Source organism: Heptranchias perlo, chromosome 8 (assembly GCF_035084215.1).
Source record: "Heptranchias perlo isolate sHepPer1 chromosome 8, sHepPer1.hap1, whole genome shotgun sequence".
Classification (NCBI taxonomy): Eukaryota; Metazoa; Chordata; class Chondrichthyes; order Hexanchiformes; family Hexanchidae; genus Heptranchias; species Heptranchias perlo.
In genome coordinates, this window is record NC_090332.1 from 62,190,989 (window position 1) to 62,214,111 (window position 23,123).

Consider the following 23,123-nt stretch of genomic DNA (forward strand, 5'->3'; position numbering starts at 1 on the left):
AACACAGGTCATAGGTTTTTTTTTAAAGAGTGGAATTGGAAGGGGCCTGTGGATTTGAACCTTGTATATGGAACACTTTATTTGAACCTTGTATATGGAACACTTCATTAGAGCCCTGTGATGGTGTGGGAGTTGCCAGTTCTCCCATAGGAGAATGCCAGCCAGAGAATACGAGCCATGTGCTGTACAAACTGCCAGTTTCCTTGAATACTACCAAGTTCACCAAAAAACAACAAATATTAAATTACAAGGGTGGGTAGGAGCCACCCTTCTCAAAGCTGTACACTCTGGATAGCAAGTGAATTTATTTTGCTAACTTTTTTTTTTGATTTGCAGGCCGTGTTGTTTTTCACATACCAGACTGGCTTCATCATTTGTTCATGGGCGGACGAATTCTCTTTAAGAACACACTTGAGGCATATTCAGACTGTTACCTTCAGTATAAGCTGGGCCAGTTGCTCCAGGAGCATCGAGTGGTCTCCCTTATAACTCTGCTGCGAGGTGGGTAAATGACAGAGGTCTATGTATGGAGGCAACATGTTGGAATACAGAGATTCCTATTAAAAGTTAACAGTTGGAGAGCTGAATGTAGCAATACTGGAGGAGAAAATGGCACTTGAGGAAAGGACTCTCATAGGCTTGGCTGGACTGAGAAGGTGCTTCTCAACCCACCTGCTCAGCCTGAGTCGTCCCTGGCTCATTTACTCAGCGCATGTGTTTGTTCGCCTGCCCAGCCCGAATGCCTCCTGGCTCATCTGTCCCCAGGCACTTCCCAGACCACAGTCACTCTCGGTCACTCACCCCGAATGCTTAAAAGCTGCCGGCACACCCCAAGCATTTCCCCCTTGTGTATCTGTCTGTTCCAAGAGCTTTTCGGCCCATCCGCTAGCCCACTTCATCCCTAGTCTTTCCTGGTTGCCTGCCCAGCCCAAGTACTTCCCCGGCCCACATGCTTGCCGGCCCTCCCACCCAGCCCAAGTGATTCTCTGTTCGTCCTCTCATCCCAAGTCCTGCTCACCTGTCCAGAGTCCCTCCCGGCCCCATCTGTTCACTCAGTTATGCAGCCTAAGTGCTTTCCTGTCTGCCTGCCAACCCACATGCTTCCCGGCCCATTGGACATGAAAGGGGAGAGGGAAATGAAGGAGCGTGAAAGAGATGAAGGGATAAAGAAGGAAAAAAAAAGGGCGAGAAATGGAGGAGGAAGGGAAGACGCACACAGTCTGTGAATGAGGGGAGAAGAGAAATCAGCAATGGAGAAAGAGAGATCACTATCCCAGTGTTCCCAGATCTGAGTGCACCCACACAATCTTCCAGATTATTCAGGTTCAGCCCTTCTTCCACACTCTCCAAAGATGTGAACTTCTCTGGTCACTCCCTCCCACACCAATCCATTTCCAGTTAAGTGTCAGCCGTGGCTCAGGGGTAGCACTCTCACCTCCGAGTCGGAAGGTTGTGGGTTCAAGACCCAATCCAGAGACTTGAGCATAAAATCTAGGGTGACACTTCAGTGCGGTACTGAGGGAGTGATGCACTGTCGGAGGTGCCAGTCTGTGCTCTCGGGTGACATTAAAGTTGCCACGGCACTATTCGAAGAAGAGCACGGGTGTTCACCCTGTTGTCCTGGCCAATATTTATCCCTAAACTAACAACACCAAAATAACATATTATCTGGTCATTATCTCATTGCTGTTTGTGGGAGCTTGCTGTGGACAAATTGGCTACTGCATTTCCTACATTGCAACAGTGACGACTACTTCATTGGTTAAAAAGCACTTAGCATCTTTCGTGACCACAGGACGTCCCTATGTAAATACAAGTCCTTTCTTTCATTTCTTTCTTCCTGGCTGCAGCCCTTTTCCCTCTTGTCCCTTCAGACCTGACTATCAGCCCCGTTTTTTCTTTCAATTGCTCATGTTGCAATATCCCTCTGATAGGCTACTGTCCTCCTCCATGACTTGGTCTTTTTTTAAAAAAGTAAGCAATAGATATCGAGTACATCAGAAAGGAAACATGTACAACCATGGAATGGCATCAAGATTCCCATGACTATAAAATGCAAATTGCTGGCATTAAATTTGGGGTAGGTGGGTTGATTTGTATAGTAATTTCCAATTAACAATACTTAAAGGTCTAAATGAACTGAATAGTACATTACCCTCATACAATTTGAACTTTGTGAAATTTGAAGTGAAAATAGTTATTTGTAGATTTGAACATCTTAACTTTTTTATATAAGTGCTAAAGGAAGGTAGTTTTAATGGTTAGATTTTCTTCATCACAAATGCCACAGTGTTAACAGAGCATAAAGTAGATCAGGCTACAAAGTGCAGAAAGATATCCTATCTCCACCTCCTGAGTTTGGACCTGATTAGACAAAGAGAATCTCTTTCATAACTCTTCAAACTCGATCAATTAGGTCACCTGCAGAAATGAGTGCAGAGCGTAAAACTGCCCGTAATTCAACATCAATTTAACCTTTGACCAGGGAGTAATATTTTTGTTTGAGAAATACTTGTCTGTCAACGTAATTTTTTCTCCATTGTTACTAATAATTTTTGTTTACCTCCCTCGTATTAATAATTTTGGTAGCAACCAGTTGTTGATTCAGCTGGAACCATTGAAGTTGTATATAGGAAAACCTACACGAATCACCAAGAAGGAAGCAGGCCAGTGAGCGCTAAGTTTATTACATTCAGGTTCTTTGAACTATTCCTGATGTAGGAGTGAGCACTGTTGGCCATTAGAACTGAGTTGGGTTAGAGGAAGGGCTATGATAGCCCACTGGTCGAAGGGAGAAAAGAACAAGGGATCTTAGGGTCAGAAATTATTTAAAAAGCAGCGGTGTGAACCCATTCACTTATGAACATATTTTCTGTAGAAGTGGAACACTTCACAACTCAGTCTCCATCTGGCAAGTTGGCCCGCCCCCTTCCATCCATGGGATAGCAGTCATTACACCTCCTGGTAGCTTTTTACATGTTAATCTTGAAATCCTGTATTTATATTTATGATTTAGTAATTCAAACTGGCTTGGGAGTATGCAGAGGTATTGGGGCATTCAGCTCAGTTTAAAGTCCAGTACATTTAAGGACTTTTATTTATTGTCTACCTATTTAGATTCCATTTATATTAGCATGAACACAGATGTTCAGATTGAATTGCAAGTAAACTCTGTTCGTAATCAATTATTTGTTCTTAACCCAGGCTTATGAACATCTATTTTTTGCGAAATAATTGGAATTTTTAATGAATACAATTTAGATGGGTTTTGTCAGATCGTACTAGCTACATAAATTATTAAGCTGCAAACTGACATTTCTCAGCTAGAAAGCAGAGAGCGAGAGTAAACGGACGTTTCTCGGTTAGAATGCCAATATTGCAATGCTCCAGATCCCCACTAATTGTTGCCGAGATGAAGTTACAAAGAATTTGTGTGCAATCATGTGTGCTTTCTTACACACCTCCCTCTCTGCACTTCATCACAGGAAGTGTAAATGTTCACACATCGACACAACTGACTGTCTTCTGCCTCCATTTATATTCCTTTTTAATATCTCCAGGCTCTTTCCTGATGCTTACCTTCCACTTGGTTTGATGGTGCCTGTCAGCATAATTGTACCTGTGGCACCAGAGTCTTTATTTTCGGTTATCTTTCACCCATGTTCTCACCGCACTTCAAAACGGCACTGCTGTTGTGGGATTTTCCAGGTCGTGTCAGCTATGATGTCTTCCTGCGTGATGTAACTTTGAGGGACTGTCTGAACTTCTGCAGAGAGGGCACAGTGCAGCGAATCCAACACTGGAAATTTATTGAGCACATGATCTTTTTGCTCACCTCACATCTTACATACAGCAGTAGTGTGCCTGCACACTCGTTCCTAGCAAGTTTAAAAATAGCACACGGCAGAAGTAGAGTAATTGTAGGAAAGCACTTCAGGACTAAAATGGTATCCATCAAGTTCTGAGAGATGCAGGACGACAGGTGATTAGCACGGGTGACATCCCTCCCAGATTTGAGCTGTGCCAAGCTTATGTGGGACTTTGTCCGACCCACTTTGCTTATGAACTTGGCAAGGATCATGTTATCCATCCAGTGCCAGAATGGACTGGCAGTGGACCCAATGACTACATGAAACTGCACTTCCTTATGGTCATAGAGTTATACAGCACGGATAGAGGCCCTTCGGCCCATCGTGTCCGCGCCGGCCATCAGCCCTGTCTACTCTAATCCCATATTCCAGCATTTGGTCCGTAGCCTTGTATGCTATGGCATTTCAAGTGCTCATCCAAATGCTTCTTGAATGTTGTGGTACCTGTTGTGGTACCTGACTGCTAGCCAGTCCTGGTAGGCTATGGGCCTTGAAACATTTGTATTAATAACTATTGCCTTTTGTTGGCACTGTCTTGCTTATGGAAGTAAGGCCTATCCTTGAAATGTGGTTGTTCTTGTTACAGATGCAGTCTTTTGTGAGAATGCTGATCCTTGCTCCATTGAAGACAAACAAAAGCGAGCAAAACAAACTTTTGATGAAATGATGAACTACATTCCAGGTAAGAAGTTATAGCAGCTCTGTACCAGTAAACTAATGATGAAAAATGCCAGAAATTCTTTTGCTTAGAAACCAAGGTGAGAAACAAGAGGCCATACCACAGGATGCTACCAGGGTTGAAGAGTTGGAGAAGAGTCAAAAAAATTCAGTATTGAAGCAAGTATTTGTCCAACGCCCATAGTATGAAGTGTGGCAGGAGTTCTGCATTTCAGTTAACCAAAGCTGTGCCTGAAGTGGAAAAACTCATGCAAAAGGAGGCAGAAAGTAGTTACATCATTCAAATTGCAACCTCTTGATTGGAACATTGCGAGTTGGAGCTGAATCAGCCAGCGCTACTTTCTTATCTATGCAACTTGTTTGAATGTGGCAGGCTGAGTTTCACAGGAAGCCTTTACCCACCAGTGAGAGAGTGACACAGAGACCTGGGGCATAATTTTGACTCTGAGCAGGGAAGGGTCCGGGGGGGTGGGGGGGGGGGGGGTCAAATTGCAGACAGGAAACCCAGAAGTACAGGTTTCCTGGATGTCCTTACAATTTTGACGTAAGGCCGTCTTTTTTTTGTTGGTTTGCTGTCCGACTGACCAGCCGATTGACAGGCTGGTCTCAGTTGGACGGGAGACCAGCCAGGGAGAGGACGTGTTCAGGTAAATCATCAGGTAAGTCTTTGTATGGATTGGGGGTGGGGGGGGCATGGGTTGGCTTGGGGATTACGGGGAGAGTCAGTCATGGGGAGAGGGGTGGGAGGGTCGGGATCGGGGGTTATTGCGGGGGTCTGCAATCGTTTGGGAGGGGGGTTGGTGGTCCGCGATTGTCGGGTGGGGTTGCTGGACCTGGGGGAAGCACTCCTGCTCCTCCGGGCCCACAAGCTGTGCCAGAAAGGCACCTACCTGTTAGTCTCTCCTCCATTCACGTGTTGTGAAGGAGAAGGTCCGGGGATCCCAGCCCCCTGGGATTGAAATTGGAAACTGTGAGAAAATGGAGGGCTGACGCTTCCTTAATAGGTTTTAAGGCCCGACCCGCCTCCTGGGAGGGGATTGGTCGCCCGCCCCGGTGAAAACCAGAAATAGGCAGGTTGGGGGTGGGTCTGAAATGGTTGCAATTTTGAATGCCCCCCCGCCCATCCCCAACCCACCCGTTTTCACTTTTAAAATCATGCCCCTGATGTTTCCTATGCCACTAAGTCCATCAAATTCAAACAGGTGAACCCAGTGATGTAAATAAGATTAGCACTGATTGTTGGATTCTCAGTCTCGAGCTGGCTATTCTATCCTGACTGGGAGAAGAGTGAGGCAGGCTGTTGCTGTTGAGAAATATGGGAGTTAATACAGAGTTTATATCAGTGGGTCCAGTATTTTTTAGCTGACGGGTGCATATTCACACATTTCATGAACTCGTTGCATACCCTGACAATAGGGCAAGAGGAATGCATTGATGCATTTCGGCTTTGTGGCATGACTTTGCTTACATGGAGCAAAGTGCGCCGGGAGCTGAGACAGCTTTTTTGGTATGGGTTTGGGAGGTTCGTTAAGCCTGGAGATGGGGGTGGGGCACCATTTAAAGCAAAGGTACTTGTAGCAGCCTGGGACAGCAGGAGACTGATTAAAGAATGGGTTTGGGCCAGGAAATCCTAGCAGGGGAGGGGGAGTTCTGCCCCTGGCCAATATTTATCCCTCAACCAACACCTTTTCTTAAAAAAAAATAGAGATTATGGTTATTATCACATTGCTGTTTGTGGGACTTTGCTGTGTGCAAAATGGCTGCCAGCTTTCCTTCATTACAACAGTGACTACACTTCAAAAGTACTTAATTGGCTGTAAAGCACTTTGGGACGTCCTGAGGTCGATAAATGCAAGTCTTTTTCTTTCTATTGTCTTAATGTCTTGGCATATGTGAGCCTTTCACCACCTTCTCAGACTTCGACATGTTGAAGCGCCTCTGTAGAAACATTCTGAGCCTCACGCTGTACCAGACCAAACACACTCCTCTAAATATCTTGGTTAATTTACATTTTTAAACATCAAATGTAATGCAAGAAAACTTCAGCATTTGGGTTCATGTTTTGCCTACGTCCTTTTTAATTCCGTTTCCCTGCAGTTATTCAAAAGATTTTTCAATTGTCTTATCCACTGAAGTCTTGTCATGGGGAAAAAACAACCAATATTAAACTGGAGCCACACATATACACAGGACAGTTTCTGTGCATCAGTTTTACTCCCACACATTTATCATGTGCTGAGCTTACTTCTTGCTCCTTAAAAACTTCTGCATCCCTAAAGAAAGCATTTTTCATTGCAAATTTTTAAAACAATATAAAGGAAGTGGTTGGTCCTGAGGGTCAGCAATCTAATGTCATATGTTGGCAACCATGAACTGTCACTTTTAGGGGATTAATCAAAGTGAGCAAAAATCCGAATAGTTTAAATGCATTTTTTCGCGTTAAGCAGGATTTTCATTATCTGATGTATAATATGACCAGTTTTCACCACAGGACTGATTTCTTTCTTTGAAAAAAAACTTTTAAAAATCTGCATTCCTACCCTTCATTCCATTGATACTTAAAAAAAAACTATTAAATTAATAGTCCCCTTCTACTTATATGTTTGGCTTTATAATTTTTTTCCTGCAGAAAACAATGTATTTTCCCTGCGTTTGGCCCCAGTTTTTGATGAAAACACAACAACAAATACAATATGAAAGCCGTTGGCGGCTATGCCTTCAGCTGTCTAAGCCCTATGCTCTGGAATTCCGTCCCAAAGGCCCTCCACCCCTCCACCTTTAAGATCCTCCTTAATACCTATCTCTTTGACCAAGCTTTTAATCATCCCTCCTAAAATCTCTTTTGGCTTGACGTCCATTTTTATCTCATTGCAATTCTGTGAAGCGCCTTGCGATGTTTTTCTACGTCAAAGGCACCATATGAATAAGAAAGAAAGACTTGCATTTATAGAGCGCCTTTCACAGTCAGGATGCCCCAAAGCGCTTTACAGCCAACGAGGTACTTTTTAAAAGTTTAGTCACTGATGTAATGGAAACGCACAGCCAATTTGCACAAAGCAAGGTCCCATAAACAGCAATGAGATAATGACCAAATAATCTGTTTTAGTCGAGTTGGTTGAGTGATAAATATTGGCCAGGACACTGGGGAGAACTCCCCTGCGCCTCTTCGAAATAGTGCCACGGGATCTCAGCGTCCACCTGAGAGGGTTGATGGGGCCTCGGTTTAACGTCTCATTTGAAAGACGTTTAGACGAAATACAGGTTGCTGTAGTTTCTTTTCATTTTTCTCTCTGTGCAGTCTCCTCTTGATCACTTTTTTCTTTACCGCTTTTCCTTTTGTGACTTTTCTGTCTTTGTCATCGATCAAGCAGCGACGTGTCTCCTAAAAGGCAGGTGATCGTTCTAAAGTCACAGTGGATATTGTGTATCTTTTTTTTCTTTCCCCCCACGTTTTGTGTTGACATTGATTCCCTCATAATGAAACCTATCCTTTCCGGTACACCTCCAAATCCATACTTTGCTGTAATAGAAGTTGAATCGGAAAACAATGCAGTTTAATACAATGCTTGCCATCAGTAAGCCCTTCACACATACAAACCGTTTCACGTACTAGTGTTTCCATCTTCACTTCTTCAGCACTGTGTCTCCTTACCCAAATAAATACTTTGTTCAAGTTCCGCTCCAGAGACTTGAGTGCATAATTTAGGCCAACACTCCAGTACAGTACTGAGGGAGTGCTGCACTGTCGGAGTTGCCATCTTTCGGATGAGACGTTAAACCGAGGCCCTGTCTGCCCTCTCAGGTGGAGGTAGAAGATCCAATGGCACTATTTCAAACAAGAGCAGGGGGTTTCTTCCCTATGTCCTGGCTAATATGTATCAATTAACCGCAGCCAACATAACTAAATGTAAGGAATCTTACAACACCAGGTTATAGTCCAACAGTTTTATTTGAAAATCACAAGCTTTCGGAGGCTTCCTCCTTCGTCAGGTGAGTGTGCCTCCGAAAGCTTGTGATTTTCAAATAAAACTGTTGGACTATAACCTGGTGTTGTAAGATTCCTTACATTTGTCCACCCCAGTCCATCACCGGCATCTCCACATCATAACATAACTAAAAACAGATTATGTGGTCCTTATCATATTACTGTTTGTGGATGCATGCTGTGTGCAAATTGGCTGCCGTGTTTCCTACATTACAACAGTGACTACACTGCAAAAGTACTTAATTGGCTGTAAAGTGCTTCGGGACTTCCTGAGGTTGTGAAAGGCACTATATAAATGCAAGTCCTTTCTTTGCCAATGGAAACTTTTTCCTTTAAGGCATTTGACCGTAACTTGATTTTTATGAAATTTTGACATGGTGAATTTGTGAGGCGAGGTCTTTCCCTGTCTCGCAGCCATTTTGCCGAGGAACCTAGTCCTGATGACCTCTGCACGGAGGCCAATGTGAGGTAGTTAAACCCTCTCAGTATTGGGAAAGTTAAACAAAAATTATGTCTTGGGGAAAAAAAAGCAAATGCTGAAAAATCAAACAAAAATGGTGGAAATGCACAGCAGTTCAGTCAGCATCTGATAAAAGAAAAGTTAACATTTTGCACATTTGCCCTTCATCAGAACTTTGATATTAAATATTATCATTATTACTATTTGTGTGCATCAAACTCCAGTGTTGTGCATTGTCAGGTCATTATTTGCCAGTATTTTGCAACTGTTAAATGATTTTTTAAGTTTTACATGTACAGTCCCCACCTCTTATAGCGGGCGTGTTCTTGCGCCCACGATTTACCCGCTATCCGCGATTGTCGGTATAATGAGGTAGCACTGTAATTCTGTTTTTGCTGAGTGACCAATCTGAATGAATCAAAGATTAGTTTTATCAATTCCGTTTACAATATTCGAAAAGTCATTTGGAACAATATTCAGAGACTTTTATGCTTTCTCAAAGGTAATAACCACATCTGTTCATTGGCCAACGACTGCTCAGACTAACCATCATGCACGTGCGTGCGTACACACACAGTTTGTCTGCGACCTGCAGTACAAGGGCTGCAGTTATGGGATGGCCGGTGACTAGGTCCGCTGGCGCGATCCTATTACAGATGTTTGGAACCATTTGATGCTCAGTGACACCACCTCCTTTTGAGTTTAATTGAAATATAGTTAATGATCAGGGTGGAAAAGGAAGATAACAATTCATTAAATTGCGACCCTTAAACAGCAGTTTCTGCCCAAAATAAATGGAGCACTTATGACCCTGTAACTGGCAACTTTGAAATTGACGTTAATGCAAATGGCTAATGATTATCGCTTTTTGGCCAATCTAAGCAACTGTCTGTTTTAAATGTTAGATGTTTTAAGTGGCGAGAACCGTACTAATTAAATGGGTACAGTTGGGATTTGAATCCTGAATTTTGCAGTCTATTCTTAATTCAAATTATCTGCTTCATTTTTTTGCACTTAATTCCCATTTTGCCACGTAACTCGTTGCGTAATTTGAGTTGTTGAATTTTTTAGCACAAAAATGACTGAATTACCAGGAGTAGAGTGTATTTCACTTCTGAAAATCCATGGATAATTCTTGTTATACAGTCTTCCCATTTGTGAAACTCCTTGTATTTCCATTGCTCGTGATACATATATGTTAGAAAGCAGTAACCATGCAAAGGAGTGAATTGAAGTCCTGAGCTGTGAACATGAAGCCTGGGTGGTTTCAATCAGGAGATGTGATATGCCCTGTTCTGTTTTGTAAAATAATAAACAAGTCAGCTGTCTGTCCCGTGCAGCGCCTGAAGGTGGGATTTGACGGTCGTCCAAAAATCGGACAATGTCTGACTGCTGGGGGCTGCCTGCAGTGGGTATGACCCTCTCCAGAAACTGCCTTATGCCTTATGCACAGCTGAGATTACCAACCCAGCATGTGGTGATTGCTGGGCATGAACCCACTCCATTTCACAAAATACTGCAGTACACCCAAGTGGCTCAAGTTAGGAAAAGGGAATTAGTTAAAGGACCACCTTTCAGAAAACCATATCAACGACTGATTGAATCTCAGGACTGATGCAAATAAAAGCAATGTGTCCCATGCAGACAGTATATTATTCTGGTGGTGGTAAACATGTTGAATGTATCATAATATTGCTAGTTTTTTAAACCTATTCCCACAGCAGTGATGACCTACTTCTTTACTTGGCAGATTTTATCGTGAAGTGCATTGGGGAAGAAGCGAAGTACGAGGGGATTAGACTGCTGTTTGAAGGGCTGCAGCAGCCAGTGCTGAACAAACAGGTCTGTCCACTGCTTTAGGGTAATGTCTCAAGTTACTTCATGCATTGAACATGTGATTCTGATTATCCAATTGGCCGTCGAACAACATAAGGAGAGCACTAGAGCTAAACATGCAAAATGTTTCTTCAGTTTATGTATTTTTTGTGCTGAATCGTGAGAAATTATCAATGCTGAATTTGCCTTTTGGATACCCAGTGTCAGCATCAAATTACCTCCCTTGTCAAGTATAGCGTGGTCAGTTCCACAGTAAAGTTCCCTCCACTCTGCTTTGACAGTGTTTTACAATAGCACCCAGCTGAATCAATGTCGCCATTTGCAAAGCTGCTATGCTTAGGGTTCTTCTGAGAAAGACTGTAGATTTAAGGCTGGTTTGTACTGAATTAGGGGCAGTTTCATGCTGTGGACAAGCCTTCAGTAGACACTGAGCTGATCTGTCCAAACTTGTTCTACGAAGAATCCGTACAGATGTTGGAGATCACTTCATAAACTGGATCTGAATCCAGGTCCCAGTGACTCACTGTGTTGTTTTCACTGCACTTCCAGTTCTCCCCAGAAATTCAGCTCCTTCAGATATTTGCTCGATGACAACTAATTTACAGAAAGCCAGAGAATGTGCCAAAACCAGGTTTTGCATTTATTGCAATTCTAGAGAGGAAAACATCCGTTAAATATGTATGCTCTCTAATATCCTTGACCTTTTATCCTTTTTTGTTCTCCCAGTCATTGCCTAACTGCTGGACAAAAGGCACATGTGTAAAAATGCTCCGGTGATGATTTTCCCAACTGATTTGCCTGTTACTTGTCTACTTCCCTGCAGTAGCTGAGATCAACACTCAGTGGAGCGAGCCTGTGCTCCAGGACTTCATAGTGTCACATGTTGGCACTCCCATCATGCTGTTCTGCCACTGTGCCAAACAGGCACTGCTCTTATTAATGTGGTATTTGCACGCCATACGTATTATATTTGCCAAATGTTAATGAGATGGCACAACTTTCACTGTAACTAATACATGACATTGCAACAGAAGTGGCATACTGCTGTTTCACAGTTCACCCTCCCCACATGTAATGGCGATGCTTTTTCTCTCGATCTCGTTTTGTGGTTTTAACTTTATAGAACAGAGGATGGAGCCTGTGGAGTGCAGAATCTATTCACAGGTGAGATGAGGGAAACTTTATATCAAACTGTGGGCCAAAGCTGATTCTATGAGTTTCATTCTTCATTCACACATTGGGAATTTTCAGGAATGCAACATTTAAAAAAAAATAATAACGTTTTGAGGGAGAGCTGCGTTATCAGAGGTGCCGTTCTTCAGTAAGACACTCAAAGCGAGATTTGCCTGACTTTTCCCTTGCACGTAACATATCCCATGGCAATATTTGAAGAGGTGCAGAGAGTTTTCCTGATATTTGGGCTGAAATCCTCCTGTCAACCAACATCACCAAATCAGATTACCTGGTCATTTATTTTATTGCTATTTGTGGGAATGCTGGAGTGTTTGACTGCAAAACAGTGACTGCACTGTGAATTGTGTAAAGAACATTATGATGAAGACGCCAAATAAGTGCATGTCTGTCTGTCTATCAGTCAGTCTAGTATTCAGATCCAAATCTAAACATTTTCAGTAGCTCCGTGAAGAGTAAAACTTTTCTCTCTGATGTGCTCGTGTACATGGCAACTAAGTGCTTCTGAATAAAATACCTGTATAAGTATAAAATATTCCCCAGTAAATTCAGTCCAAAGAACTTCTCATCTATATAAAAAAAATCTTGCACGTGTGAACACTTTCTGTCTACAAAACCGTACTGCCTGTTATGTTTTTGTCATTCCTTTGTGTCAACTTTTCTCACATTCCTCTGTCTACGTTTCCAATGGAAATTGCATTACTAAACTTGCCACGCTTTAATTACATTCTTTGCACCATTGACACTGTGGCACCTCAGCTTATCATCTCCCAGCTCCTCAGCCAGTACTGCAGAGAAACTCCTATGTTGCAACCAATTACATGTCTCTGCTTCCCAAATTGCCATTTAACTCTAAATAATATGAGCAATAAGGACAAGTAGTATGATTTTAAAAATGGGACTGAATTATGACTAACTATCCCCCACGTGGGATTGATTCGGTTATTCCCCGGCTTCATCTGAAGACTACACTTGGCCTTGACTCCCTGTGTGCAGTGCCACCATGATCGACTAGCTTTTAGTTATGTTTTTAACCCAGTTCATAAGCAAGTTGGTTTTCATTTGTGAATTATGTAATGTTCCTCACTTGTTGGGTTGAAGTGCTATCCCACAGTGAATCATGGAGCTTTACTCCTATTGTAACCCCATCCACTTTGGTACAAAAAGGGGACCAACAAATAGCTCTGCATGTTACTTTGTCAAAATTTTGACTCAACAGTGCTATTTTGTTAGATCTTCATTGAGCTCCAGTAGCTTAGAAGCATATTACATACTGTAGAAGAAATGTTAATGTACATGGCCTCAAATACCGGCATGAGGTGGGTGGGGCAAGAAAGAATTTTGTATTTGGAAGTGACGTCGAGACCAAAAATGTAGATTAAGCAAGTATTGGCTGGTGTTTGCCAAACCAGGCCTCCTTATCAAACTGTGTCCACTCTGGTAAATCCTTTGAGTTTTCACGTACCGACACTGTGTGAAACAAATGGGTAACAATATCTCCACTTCAGCATTTGGAAATTTCAGATCAGTCTCTCTCTCTAGTTCTTTATCCTGTCTCTCTGCTGTCTATTACGTGTTCTCTTTCCAATATGGGAAGAGAACATTGTCTCTTATTGTTCGTGGGCTTGTTAGTCCAAATGCAGATTGAGGCATGGTGTCACTTGGAAGCTAAATTTTACCACTTCAACAACACCTTGTATTTATATAGTGCCTTTAACAGAGAAAAAGTCCCAAGACGTTTCGCAGAGGAGTAAGGAAAGAATGGATACCGAGCCTGAGAAGGAGCTATTAGGCTGGGTGACCACAAGCTTGGTGGATTTTAAGGAGAAGAAGGGAGTGGCGGAGTTTAGGGAGGGAATTTCAGAACGTGAGGCCTAGGCAGCTGAAGGCACAGCCACTAATGGTGGTGAGGGGGGGGGGCGGGGGGTGTGGGGCAGTGGGGGCGAGATGCACAAATGGACAGTCAGAGGAAGAGGAGTGTTCAGGGGGTTGTAGGACTGGAGGCGGTTAAAGAGAATGGAAGGGGCAACGTCACGAAAGGATTTAAACACGAGGATGAGAATTTTTAATTGGAGGCATAGAAAGTCTCATATCTAAGTTTGCCGATGACACAAAGATTGGTGGCATTGTAAGCAGTGTAGATGAAAACATAATATTACAAAGGGATATTGATAGATTAGGTGAATGGACAAAACTGTGGCAAATGGAATTCAATGTAGACAAATGTGAGGTCATCCACTTTGGATCAAAGAAGAATTGAACAGAGTACTTTCTAAATGATGTTAAAAACGGTAGATGTCCAAAGGGACCCAGGGGTTCAGGTACATAGATCATTGAAGTGTCATGAACAGGTGCAGAAAATAATCAAGAAGGCAAATAGAATGCTGGCCTTTATATCTCGAGGACTAGAGTACAAGGGGGCAGAAGTTATGCTGCAGCTATACAAAACCCTGGTTAGACCGCACCTGGAGCAGTGTGAGCAGTTCTGGGCACCGCACCTTCGGAAGGACATATTGGCCTTGGAAGGGAGTGCAGCGTAGGTTTACCAGAATGATACCCAGACTTCAAGGGTTAAGTTATGAGGAGAGATTATACAAATTGGGGTTGTATTCTCTCGAGTTTCAAAGGTTAAGGGGTGATCTGATCGAAGTTTATAAGATATTAAGGGGAACAGATAGAGTGGGAAGAGAGAAACTATTTCTGCTGGTTGGGGATTCGAGGAGTAGGGGGCACATTCTAAAAATTAGAGCCAGACCTTTCAGGAGCGAGATTAGAAAACATTTCTACACACAAAGGGTGGTAGAAGTTTGGAACTCTCTTCCGCAAACGGCAATTGATACTAGCTCAATTGCTAAATTTAAATGTGAGATAGATAGCTTTTTGGCAACTAAAGGTATTAAGGGATATGGGCCAAAGGCAGGTATATGGAGTTAGATCACAGATCAGCCATGATCTTATCAAATGGCGGAGCAGGCACGAGGGGCTGAATGGCCTACTCCTGTTCCTATGTTCTTATGTCCTATAGGCACTTGGGGACCAGAAGTCAATATTGGTCAGTGAGGACAGGTGATGGCTGAGCGAGACGGTGCAGTATCGGATACAAACAGCAAAGTTTTGGATGAGCTGAAGTTTGTGGAGGGTGGGAGGCTGGCATAATAGATTCTGGAGGTGACAAAGGCATGGATGAGGGTTTCAGCAACAGATGTGCTGAGGTATGGCAGAGACGTACATTATGGAGGTGGAAGTAGGCAGTCCTGTCATGGAGAGGATATGGAGTTGGAAACTTGGCTCGGGGTCAAATAGATCACCAAGGTCGCAACAGCAAAGTTCAGGCAGAGATAATGGCCAGGGAGAGGCATAGAATCGGTGGTAAGGTTATGAAGTTTGTGGTGGGAGCCAAAATTTTGATTTTCCCAGCCTTTAACTGGAGGAAATTGAGGTTCATCCAAGACTGGATGTTGCACAAGCAGTCTGACAACACAGGCAGTGGAAGGGTCAGGGCAGATGGTACAGAGGCAGAGCTGGGTGTCGTCAGCATACATGTGGAAGCTGACTTTTTTTTGTCATATTCCATGAAAAGTTCCTATTTTAAGGAAAATTGGGAAAATGAACCTTTTAGTTAACAAAATCATGGAAGCAGGCAGCTTTGAAATGTGCAATTTTGGAGAATGATAGTTAACGACAGAGAAAAATGGGCATTTCTCTTTCTTGGTGAGAGGAATTTCACTCAGGGTTGCAGATGTGAGGTTTTAGAGTGAGGCTGATTCATTAACTCACTAAGTAGGTCAAGAAATTTACCCTTCATGATATTCATTGCAGACTGAGCACACTTCTGATTGCTGTTTAGGAGATTGTGTATGGTGATGTATTTAACAACTGATAATGTCAGTTCAGGTTAGTTTCACTGAGCAAAGCCATTGCTAGGAGAGCACACACAGGACAAGCTTAAATAATCTGAAGCCACAGACTAGTTACCAGAGGTGAAGCTCATTAACCGTTGCAACTGGTTCCCAATGAAGCACAGTAATAGTTTTAAAAAATCATTGTATATTTCTGAATTGGTAAATAATTTAGATTCCACCTGGACAGAGCACTTACTTATTTTACTTTTATTTCAGCTGACTTATGTACTGCTGGACATAGTACTACAGGAACTGTTTCCTGAACTCAGTAAGGTAAGAGCGGGGATGGGCACACCTAATTTTGCTGGTGCAAAATGATTTTATTTTCACGGGTGGCTTCACTCATGATTCATTCACCCGTAGTTGTAAATAACCAAAGCTAATCCCTGTCCTTGTGTGTAGCTTTGGTTTGTTCCCCCCCTTCTCCCTTTCTCCCTTTCTCCCCTTCTCCCCTTCTCCCTTTCTCCCTTCCCCCTCCTCCCTTCCCCCCCCTCCTCCCTAGTGGATTTCTTGTGTCATTGCCCGAGATAAGACCTTGGATACATTGTCTATCTGCACCTGTTTGTCGTCTTTGTGTTGCAGATTGTGTCACTCTTTACTGATGCTCATTATTCTCTTATTCCATGTGCTCATGTACTCCTGTCTTCATTGTCCACAGTGTGTCGCTGTCATCACATACTACCCCTTCCCTGTCACTCTGTCCCACACTCTGCTGTTGTTTTTTTTGTTCCTTCAAGGTGGATTCACAGTATATTTTGGCAGGTGTTTTTGTTATCACTGGATAATGTGCTTTACCTGTAAAGTTAATCTGAATCAAAAGAAGATTACAGAATGAAAACTGAATATTAAGCATGATTCTTCTCAGATAAATTTCCTGTGTAGCTTGGGCCTTAATGGAAAGGTGCTCTGTTGAGACTAGTGGTCCCCACAGAAAACGTACAGGCTAGAATTGCCCTACTCTGTCTGTCTCTCTCTCTCACCTTATACCTGCTGATTAAACATTGGCCTAGACCAGGGAGGGCAATAATTTTCAAGCTTTCAATTGGGAAACTAAGGCTGCGCCCAAAGCCCACAGTGCAGGACACCTCTGTGGTTGAAAGGAGGTGACGTAAATCAGGATGTTTGTGATCAAGTGATGCCTAGCTTAGAGTTCAGAAGCCTGAAGAATGTAAGAGGAAGGGAAACCTTGACGGAGATAAGGAGCTCCACAATTTTGAGTTCCTGGGAAAGAATAAATTCAAGCAGGAGACTGTAATGAATCTTTATTTGAAACCAGTGAGGATGCAGAGAGATGGAAGAGTGATTAACATGGGAAAATTGTAGGAAAGTTCAGAGGAGCAGTGTTCAGAGTAGGATCAATAAAATAGAGAAAGTTTGTGTTGGACCAAGATTTGTTGGAAGCGAGAGGTGAGAGAGATTGCATAACGAAGGGCAAACATTTTCTTTCGTCCTGCCCTGGGCGGCAAGAAAAACGATAGAAGAACCTCCTCGGATGTGGGAACAGTATTAATGTCTTGGCGGACTTGGGTTTTATCGAGTCAATGAGGGGAAAAGTGACACCAAGGAGGAAATGCAGTTTCTTGGAGGCATCTTCAGTGATGGAGAGGTGTGAATTTAATGTCAGTTTTGATAAAGAAGCCAGAATGTTGATACGAGCTACTCTTAATTCAAAGCTGCTTAATTCAAATTCTGATATTTCAAAAGTTTTCAGCACAAAATTCCCACTTTGCTGTTATTTACATTGCTTAATTCAAATTGTTGGATAATTCAGGGTTTTTCAGCATAAAGAATGTCAATTATCAGGAGTGGAATGAATGAATAATTAACGGCAAAATAATGGAATTGTTGGAACAAACCTGGGAGACCTCTATGAAAATAACTTGGTGATGGGCACCCAGTGTGGTTTGAAGAGGGGGGAGATCCTGCCTGACTAACCCCTCTTGACTTTTTTGTGGAAATGGCAGCCCAAGTGGATGTCATAAAGTTCTATTATGTAGTGTACCTAGATTTCCAGAATCCTGGATAAAAGTTCTGTATCAAAGGCTGCACAAGTTTAAGGCAGTGAGTATCCAAGGTAAATTTGAAGATAGTTACTGAATTCTCTAAAAGATGACGTTGAGGGCATTAATTTGGGGAGTGATATCAGGCTGAGTGGAGTACTTCAAGGATTGGTGTTGCGACCCTGACCGTTTCTAATCTATATCAACAAGATCGATTCAGAAAAGCAATGCACATTAATATTGCCTGTATTATTACTGAAATATTGCCTGTCTTTGTGCACCTGCCATAGCCCACCGGCTGCTGAACCCCCCATCCATGCCATTGTTACTTCCAGACTCGACTGTTCCAATGCTCTCCTGGCTGGCCTCCCAATTTCCACCCTCTAAACTTGAGCTCATCCAAAACCCTGCTGCCTGTATCCAACTTGCACTAAGTCCCGTTCACTCATCACCCCTGTGCTCATTGCCCTACATCCGGCAACGCCTCAATTTTAAAATTCTCATTTTTGTGTTCAAATTCCTCCATGGCCTTGTCGCTCCCTATCTCCGTGTCCAACTCCGGCCTTACAACCCTCCGAGAGCTCTGCACTCCTCCAATTCTTGCCTCATGCGCAGCCCTTATTTCCTTTGCTCCACAATTGGTGGCCATCCCTTCTGCCGCCTCGGACCTAAGCTCTGGAATTCCCTCCCTAAATATTTCTGCCTCTCTACCTCTTTCCTTTAAGTCGCTTCTTAAAACCTACCTCTTCAATCAAGCTTTTGGTCACCTACCCTAATATCTCTATGTGGCTCACTGTCAGATTTTGTCTGACAATGCTCCTGTGAAGTGCCTTGGGACATTTTACTACATTAATGGCAATATATAAATGCAAGTTGTTGAGTCAAATTCACAGATACCGGGGTGGGGGGGAAGGGGAAGGGGAAGGAGAGTGGAAGGGAAGGAGGGAGGAGAAAAGTAGAGTCCTTCCTACCAGCTGAGGATGGATCTGGTCAAAATTTCTACATAGACATAACTATGTCAAATGAAATTGAATGCAGGTAAATGTAAGCTGTTGGGAAGCAATTCTTCACACAAAGAGCAATCAATATTTGGAAGGATTCCAGGTAGGACGGTGGAGACAAAACCTGGAGTCATCCAAGAGGCAGTTAGATACTGTGTTGGGGGGGGGGGGTCCATGGGAATGATGCGATAATGGGCCAAATGGCCGCCCTCATCCTTGCTTCTCTTTGTGACCAAGGATGGAGTCATCAAATGTGAGAGGTAGTAGCTGTTGGCTAGACTTGCAAGAGACACAAAGAAGCTGAAGAATTGAAAGTGAGATTCTGATTGCTCATCGAAGGTCATGGAAGATGTCCAGATGGAGTAATTCAGCCACTGAACTGAGTGCAATGGAGGTTGACTGCATTAAGGGATTGTGATCTGAAAGAAGTTGATGAATGTGGAGCGAACTCATCAACAAAGGAGTGGATAAGGTTTGGAAAATGAGTGGAAGTGGAGCGAGGAAAGACATTTCCTGAAATGTTGGTGCTTATCATGATGGGGGATGTTGACGAATAGAACATTTTTCCATTTCAGCCCCGTGCCAGTACTGAAGCTCTGACACCAGGTACGGCATGAGCCACTTACATAGTAAAGCTTTGTTTAATGTGTCCCTAACATTCTGCCTTTAACCCCAACCTCAGAGAATCACTACAATTTCTCATGGCAACCATTGTTTGGTCTCAGATTGCCAATTTAGTGCCCGATGTTGTGTGGTTTTGTGCTCTAGGCCATGACTTTATTAATAGGGACTGGAATAGTGAGAAAGAAAGCTGAAAACGTCCCTGTGCTCTGGATACATTTGTGGCCTCTGTTTGCTTTAAAGTATATTTTTCTAAATGGTCTTGTTCTGTATATTACAGGTGCAGAAAGAGGTTGCGTCTGTATCCACATGGAAGTGAAGAGTACTGATACCCATTTCCCTGAGAGAGCCTCTATTTTAGGAGCTGGAGTGCAATAGAGCCATGCTGTGTATATACCGCAGAAACATTTAATTATGTGTATGGAATACTGAAGAATGTTTTTAGTGAAACTCATGTGTTGTGACTGTGAAGATCAATTTTATTTTAATGAAAATGCTGATTTCATTTCTGAACATGTGCGTGTTGTACTACACTACACCAATAAAGGAGATTGCATCATTGTGTTGTGGAGCCCAGATGATCCAGTGACTTTATCTGTAGTTGGTTTGAACATTAGGTCTAATGCTTTGGAAGACTGAGTTAAGCAAAAACTGAAGTTGTGTATTGTTTTATAATCTGACCTGCCCAGTCAGAGATTGGTGTGTAGACAATTTCAAAACAATAAGCTGATCAAACCCAGTCTTTTTGACACACACAAAGAATGTGGCTAGTCTGTAACCATGGTAGCACTGGATTTAGATTTGAAATACATCATAGATAGGGGCGTGTAGATGGAAGCCCACTCGAATGGTCTGAGCAGATTTCAGCTGCACTGCAACTCCAGGCATTTACACAAATAGATCACCTATTTTTTAAAACTGGATCAGTGTGAGCTCATGTAGTAACATCGGTTATGGTTCAATGGCTGCATCAGGAAGAAACTGTTCACCAGCCTCAAATGTAACCAGTGACCCAAATAACTCCTGTGGATTTAAAAGCATTAAAGAAGCTCCTGCTGTTTGTCTACTGGCCAAACTGAGAGTTGGGATTACTGCTGGAACCTCACGGAACTATGATTGTCCCGTGAACATATTTCATAACTATGATTAATTACTGCTAGTACTTAGTGCTGCCACTCTTCTCAGGTAAGGGTGAAGTGCAGTACTTGCTCCACTTTAATTTATTTCAAAAGCAAGATACATAAAACTAAAAGATATAATTCACAAACCCTTTCCAAGGTGCTGGTGCTTTTATTATGGTAGTGACTGCCTGGTTTACAAGGTGTTACATTCAGTGTTTACACAATACTGTTTATACAGTCACAGATGACATCCTCTGACTGACAGTGGTGCACTATTCTTGTCCTCAACTTCTCTGTAGCCTTTGACACAGTCCACTACACCACCCTCCTCTCCATTGTCCAGCTCAGTGGGATTTCCCTTGCTTGGTTCCACTCTTAATATACAATTGGAGCCAGAGCATCTCCACCAATTACTTCCCATCCCCCACACCGTTACCACCGAAGTCCCCCAAGGATCTGTCCTTGACCCCCTCCTGTTCTTCATCTACATGCTGCCCTTGCAGACATCATCCACAGACATGGAGTCAGCTTCCACATGTACACTGGCATCACCCAGCTCGACCTCCTCCACATCTTTCAACCGCATGTCTGACATCCAGTTTTGGATGAGCTGTAATTTCCTCCAGTTAAAAATCGGCAAGACCAAAGCCATTTTCTTTGGCCGCACTGCAAAATCTTTGTTACTGATTCCATCCCCCTCCCCAGCCACTGTCTTAGGCTGAGCAAGACTGTTGGCAACCTTGGAGTCTTATTCCATCCCGAACTGAGCTTCTGATCTCATATCTTCTCCATCACAAAGACCACCTACTTCCACATCGTACAACTTCACCTACCTCAGCTCATCTGCTGAAACCCTCATCCATCTCTTTGTCATCTTTAGACTTGACTATTGCAATGTTCTCCTGGCCGCCCTTCCATCCTCCAACTTCTGTAAACTTCAGCTCATCCAAGACTGTGCTGCCCTCTCCTGTTCTTCCATCATCCCTGACCTTGCATTGACTCCTGGGGTCCCCAGTGTTTCAAATTTAAAATTCTCATCCTAGTGTATAAATCCCTTCATGGCTTTGTGCCTCTGTAACCTCCAGTCCTACAACCCACTACCCCCATTCCCGAATACTTAATTCCTCAGATTCTGGTCTCTTGTGTACCTTCAAACCTCCACTAGCAGCCGTGCCTTCAGCTGCCTCGGGCGTAGGTGCTGGAATTCCCTTTCTAAACCCCTCCGCCTATCCACCTCCCTCTCCTCCTTCAAGGCTCCTTAAAACTCAGCTCCTTCAAGCTTTTGGTTACTGCACCTAATATGTCTTTTGTCTTGGCATCCATTTTTTTCTGATTATGCCTCTGAAGCTCCTTGGGACATTTTTCTATGTTGAAGGAACTATAAAAATGGAAGTTGTTGTTGTCTTTCATGAGGTACTGCAGTCAGTGTTCATACAGTAATGTGTCTTTTGTGTGCTTTTTATGTCTAGTGGTAAAATGGGGGTGAGGCAATTGTGCAACTTGTTCCCTGCCCTCAAGGCACAGAATATGTCACAGTACATGGGGGTAGTAAATTTACAGCATGGTGTTTCCCTTTATTGTTTCAAAATGCTGCATGGCATACAAAGTGCAGTATTACTGGATTATTTTTGACTATAAATTCAAGTAGTGTTCTTTTTTTTAAACATTGTTTTAATGTATACTGATCGCAGTGTTTCTGGTAACCAATGAAGATAACTTTAAAATTGCAGTTTTTACACCATTAACCCTGCAGTGTGAATGTCATTGCTCATCAGTGGGATAGAGTGAGTGGGGATCTAGACTACTGCTCACAGTCACCCTCATTTGGGCCAGAGTGTCTCTTTAAAATACTAGATATAATTTCAAGGTTGAAATGAATAGTTTGGATTGTTGGAGCTTCCCTTGTTTATATATTGAACTAAATGGGATCGAGTTTCCACTTGTTTCTGCTCGTTATAACAGCGCAATGTGGGCGGAATCGGCTGAACCAGTGCAAAAGATCGGGGAATTTTAAACATAAGCGAATTATGCACAAAACCACTTACGCTCGTGTTTTCCACGATATTTTACACAAGTTCAAGATTCAATTGGCTCGAATCAGGCCCAGCCCACAAAACTGACCACGCCCCCAGGTCGAAAGTGTGAGATTCCACCGATTGCACTGGTTCAGGAAGGATCTTCAAATTGTGCTCATTTTCTTTGGCTCACAGGCACTAGTAGGCACGTTTTTAAAGTTTTTTCATATCAAAAAATATTTAATTTACTAACAAACTGACTAGTGTACACCAATGAAATTAGTAAATGGTTTAGTAGTTTATTTAAATCATTTTCAGTGATTTTAAATCAGGTGAAGGACTGGACACCCTTATTAGAAATGATTATTTTTGGTGATAAACCCATTTTCAGCTGTATTAATAAAACTGCACCAGGTTACCACATCAAGGAATACTTTTTAATGG

General features: G+C 42.8%; 1 protein-coding gene across 8 annotated transcripts in view; it reads left to right on the forward strand.

Moving 5' to 3' along the window:
• Positions 1-20,114, forward strand: part of snx14 (sorting nexin 14) — a 131,220-nt gene extending 111,106 nt beyond the window's left edge. For 6 of the 8 annotated variants that reach the window (XM_067989179.1, XM_067989181.1, XM_067989178.1 and 3 more), the window contains 5 exons: positions 337-501; positions 4,456-4,551; positions 10,743-10,834; positions 16,138-16,194; positions 19,824-20,114. In XM_067989179.1, coding sequence (XP_067845280.1) covers positions 337-501; positions 4,456-4,551; positions 10,743-10,834; positions 16,138-16,194; positions 19,824-19,862 — 449 coding nt within the window. In that variant the 3' untranslated portion in view covers positions 19,863-20,114. Of the gene's footprint in view, positions 1-336; positions 502-4,455; positions 4,552-10,742; positions 10,835-16,137; positions 16,195-19,159; positions 19,529-19,823 lie in introns of those variants that run through there. The other 2 variants (XR_010963692.1, XM_067989184.1) reach the window with 2 other exon arrangements.
• The last annotated feature ends 3,009 nt before the right edge of the window (positions 20,115-23,123 follow it).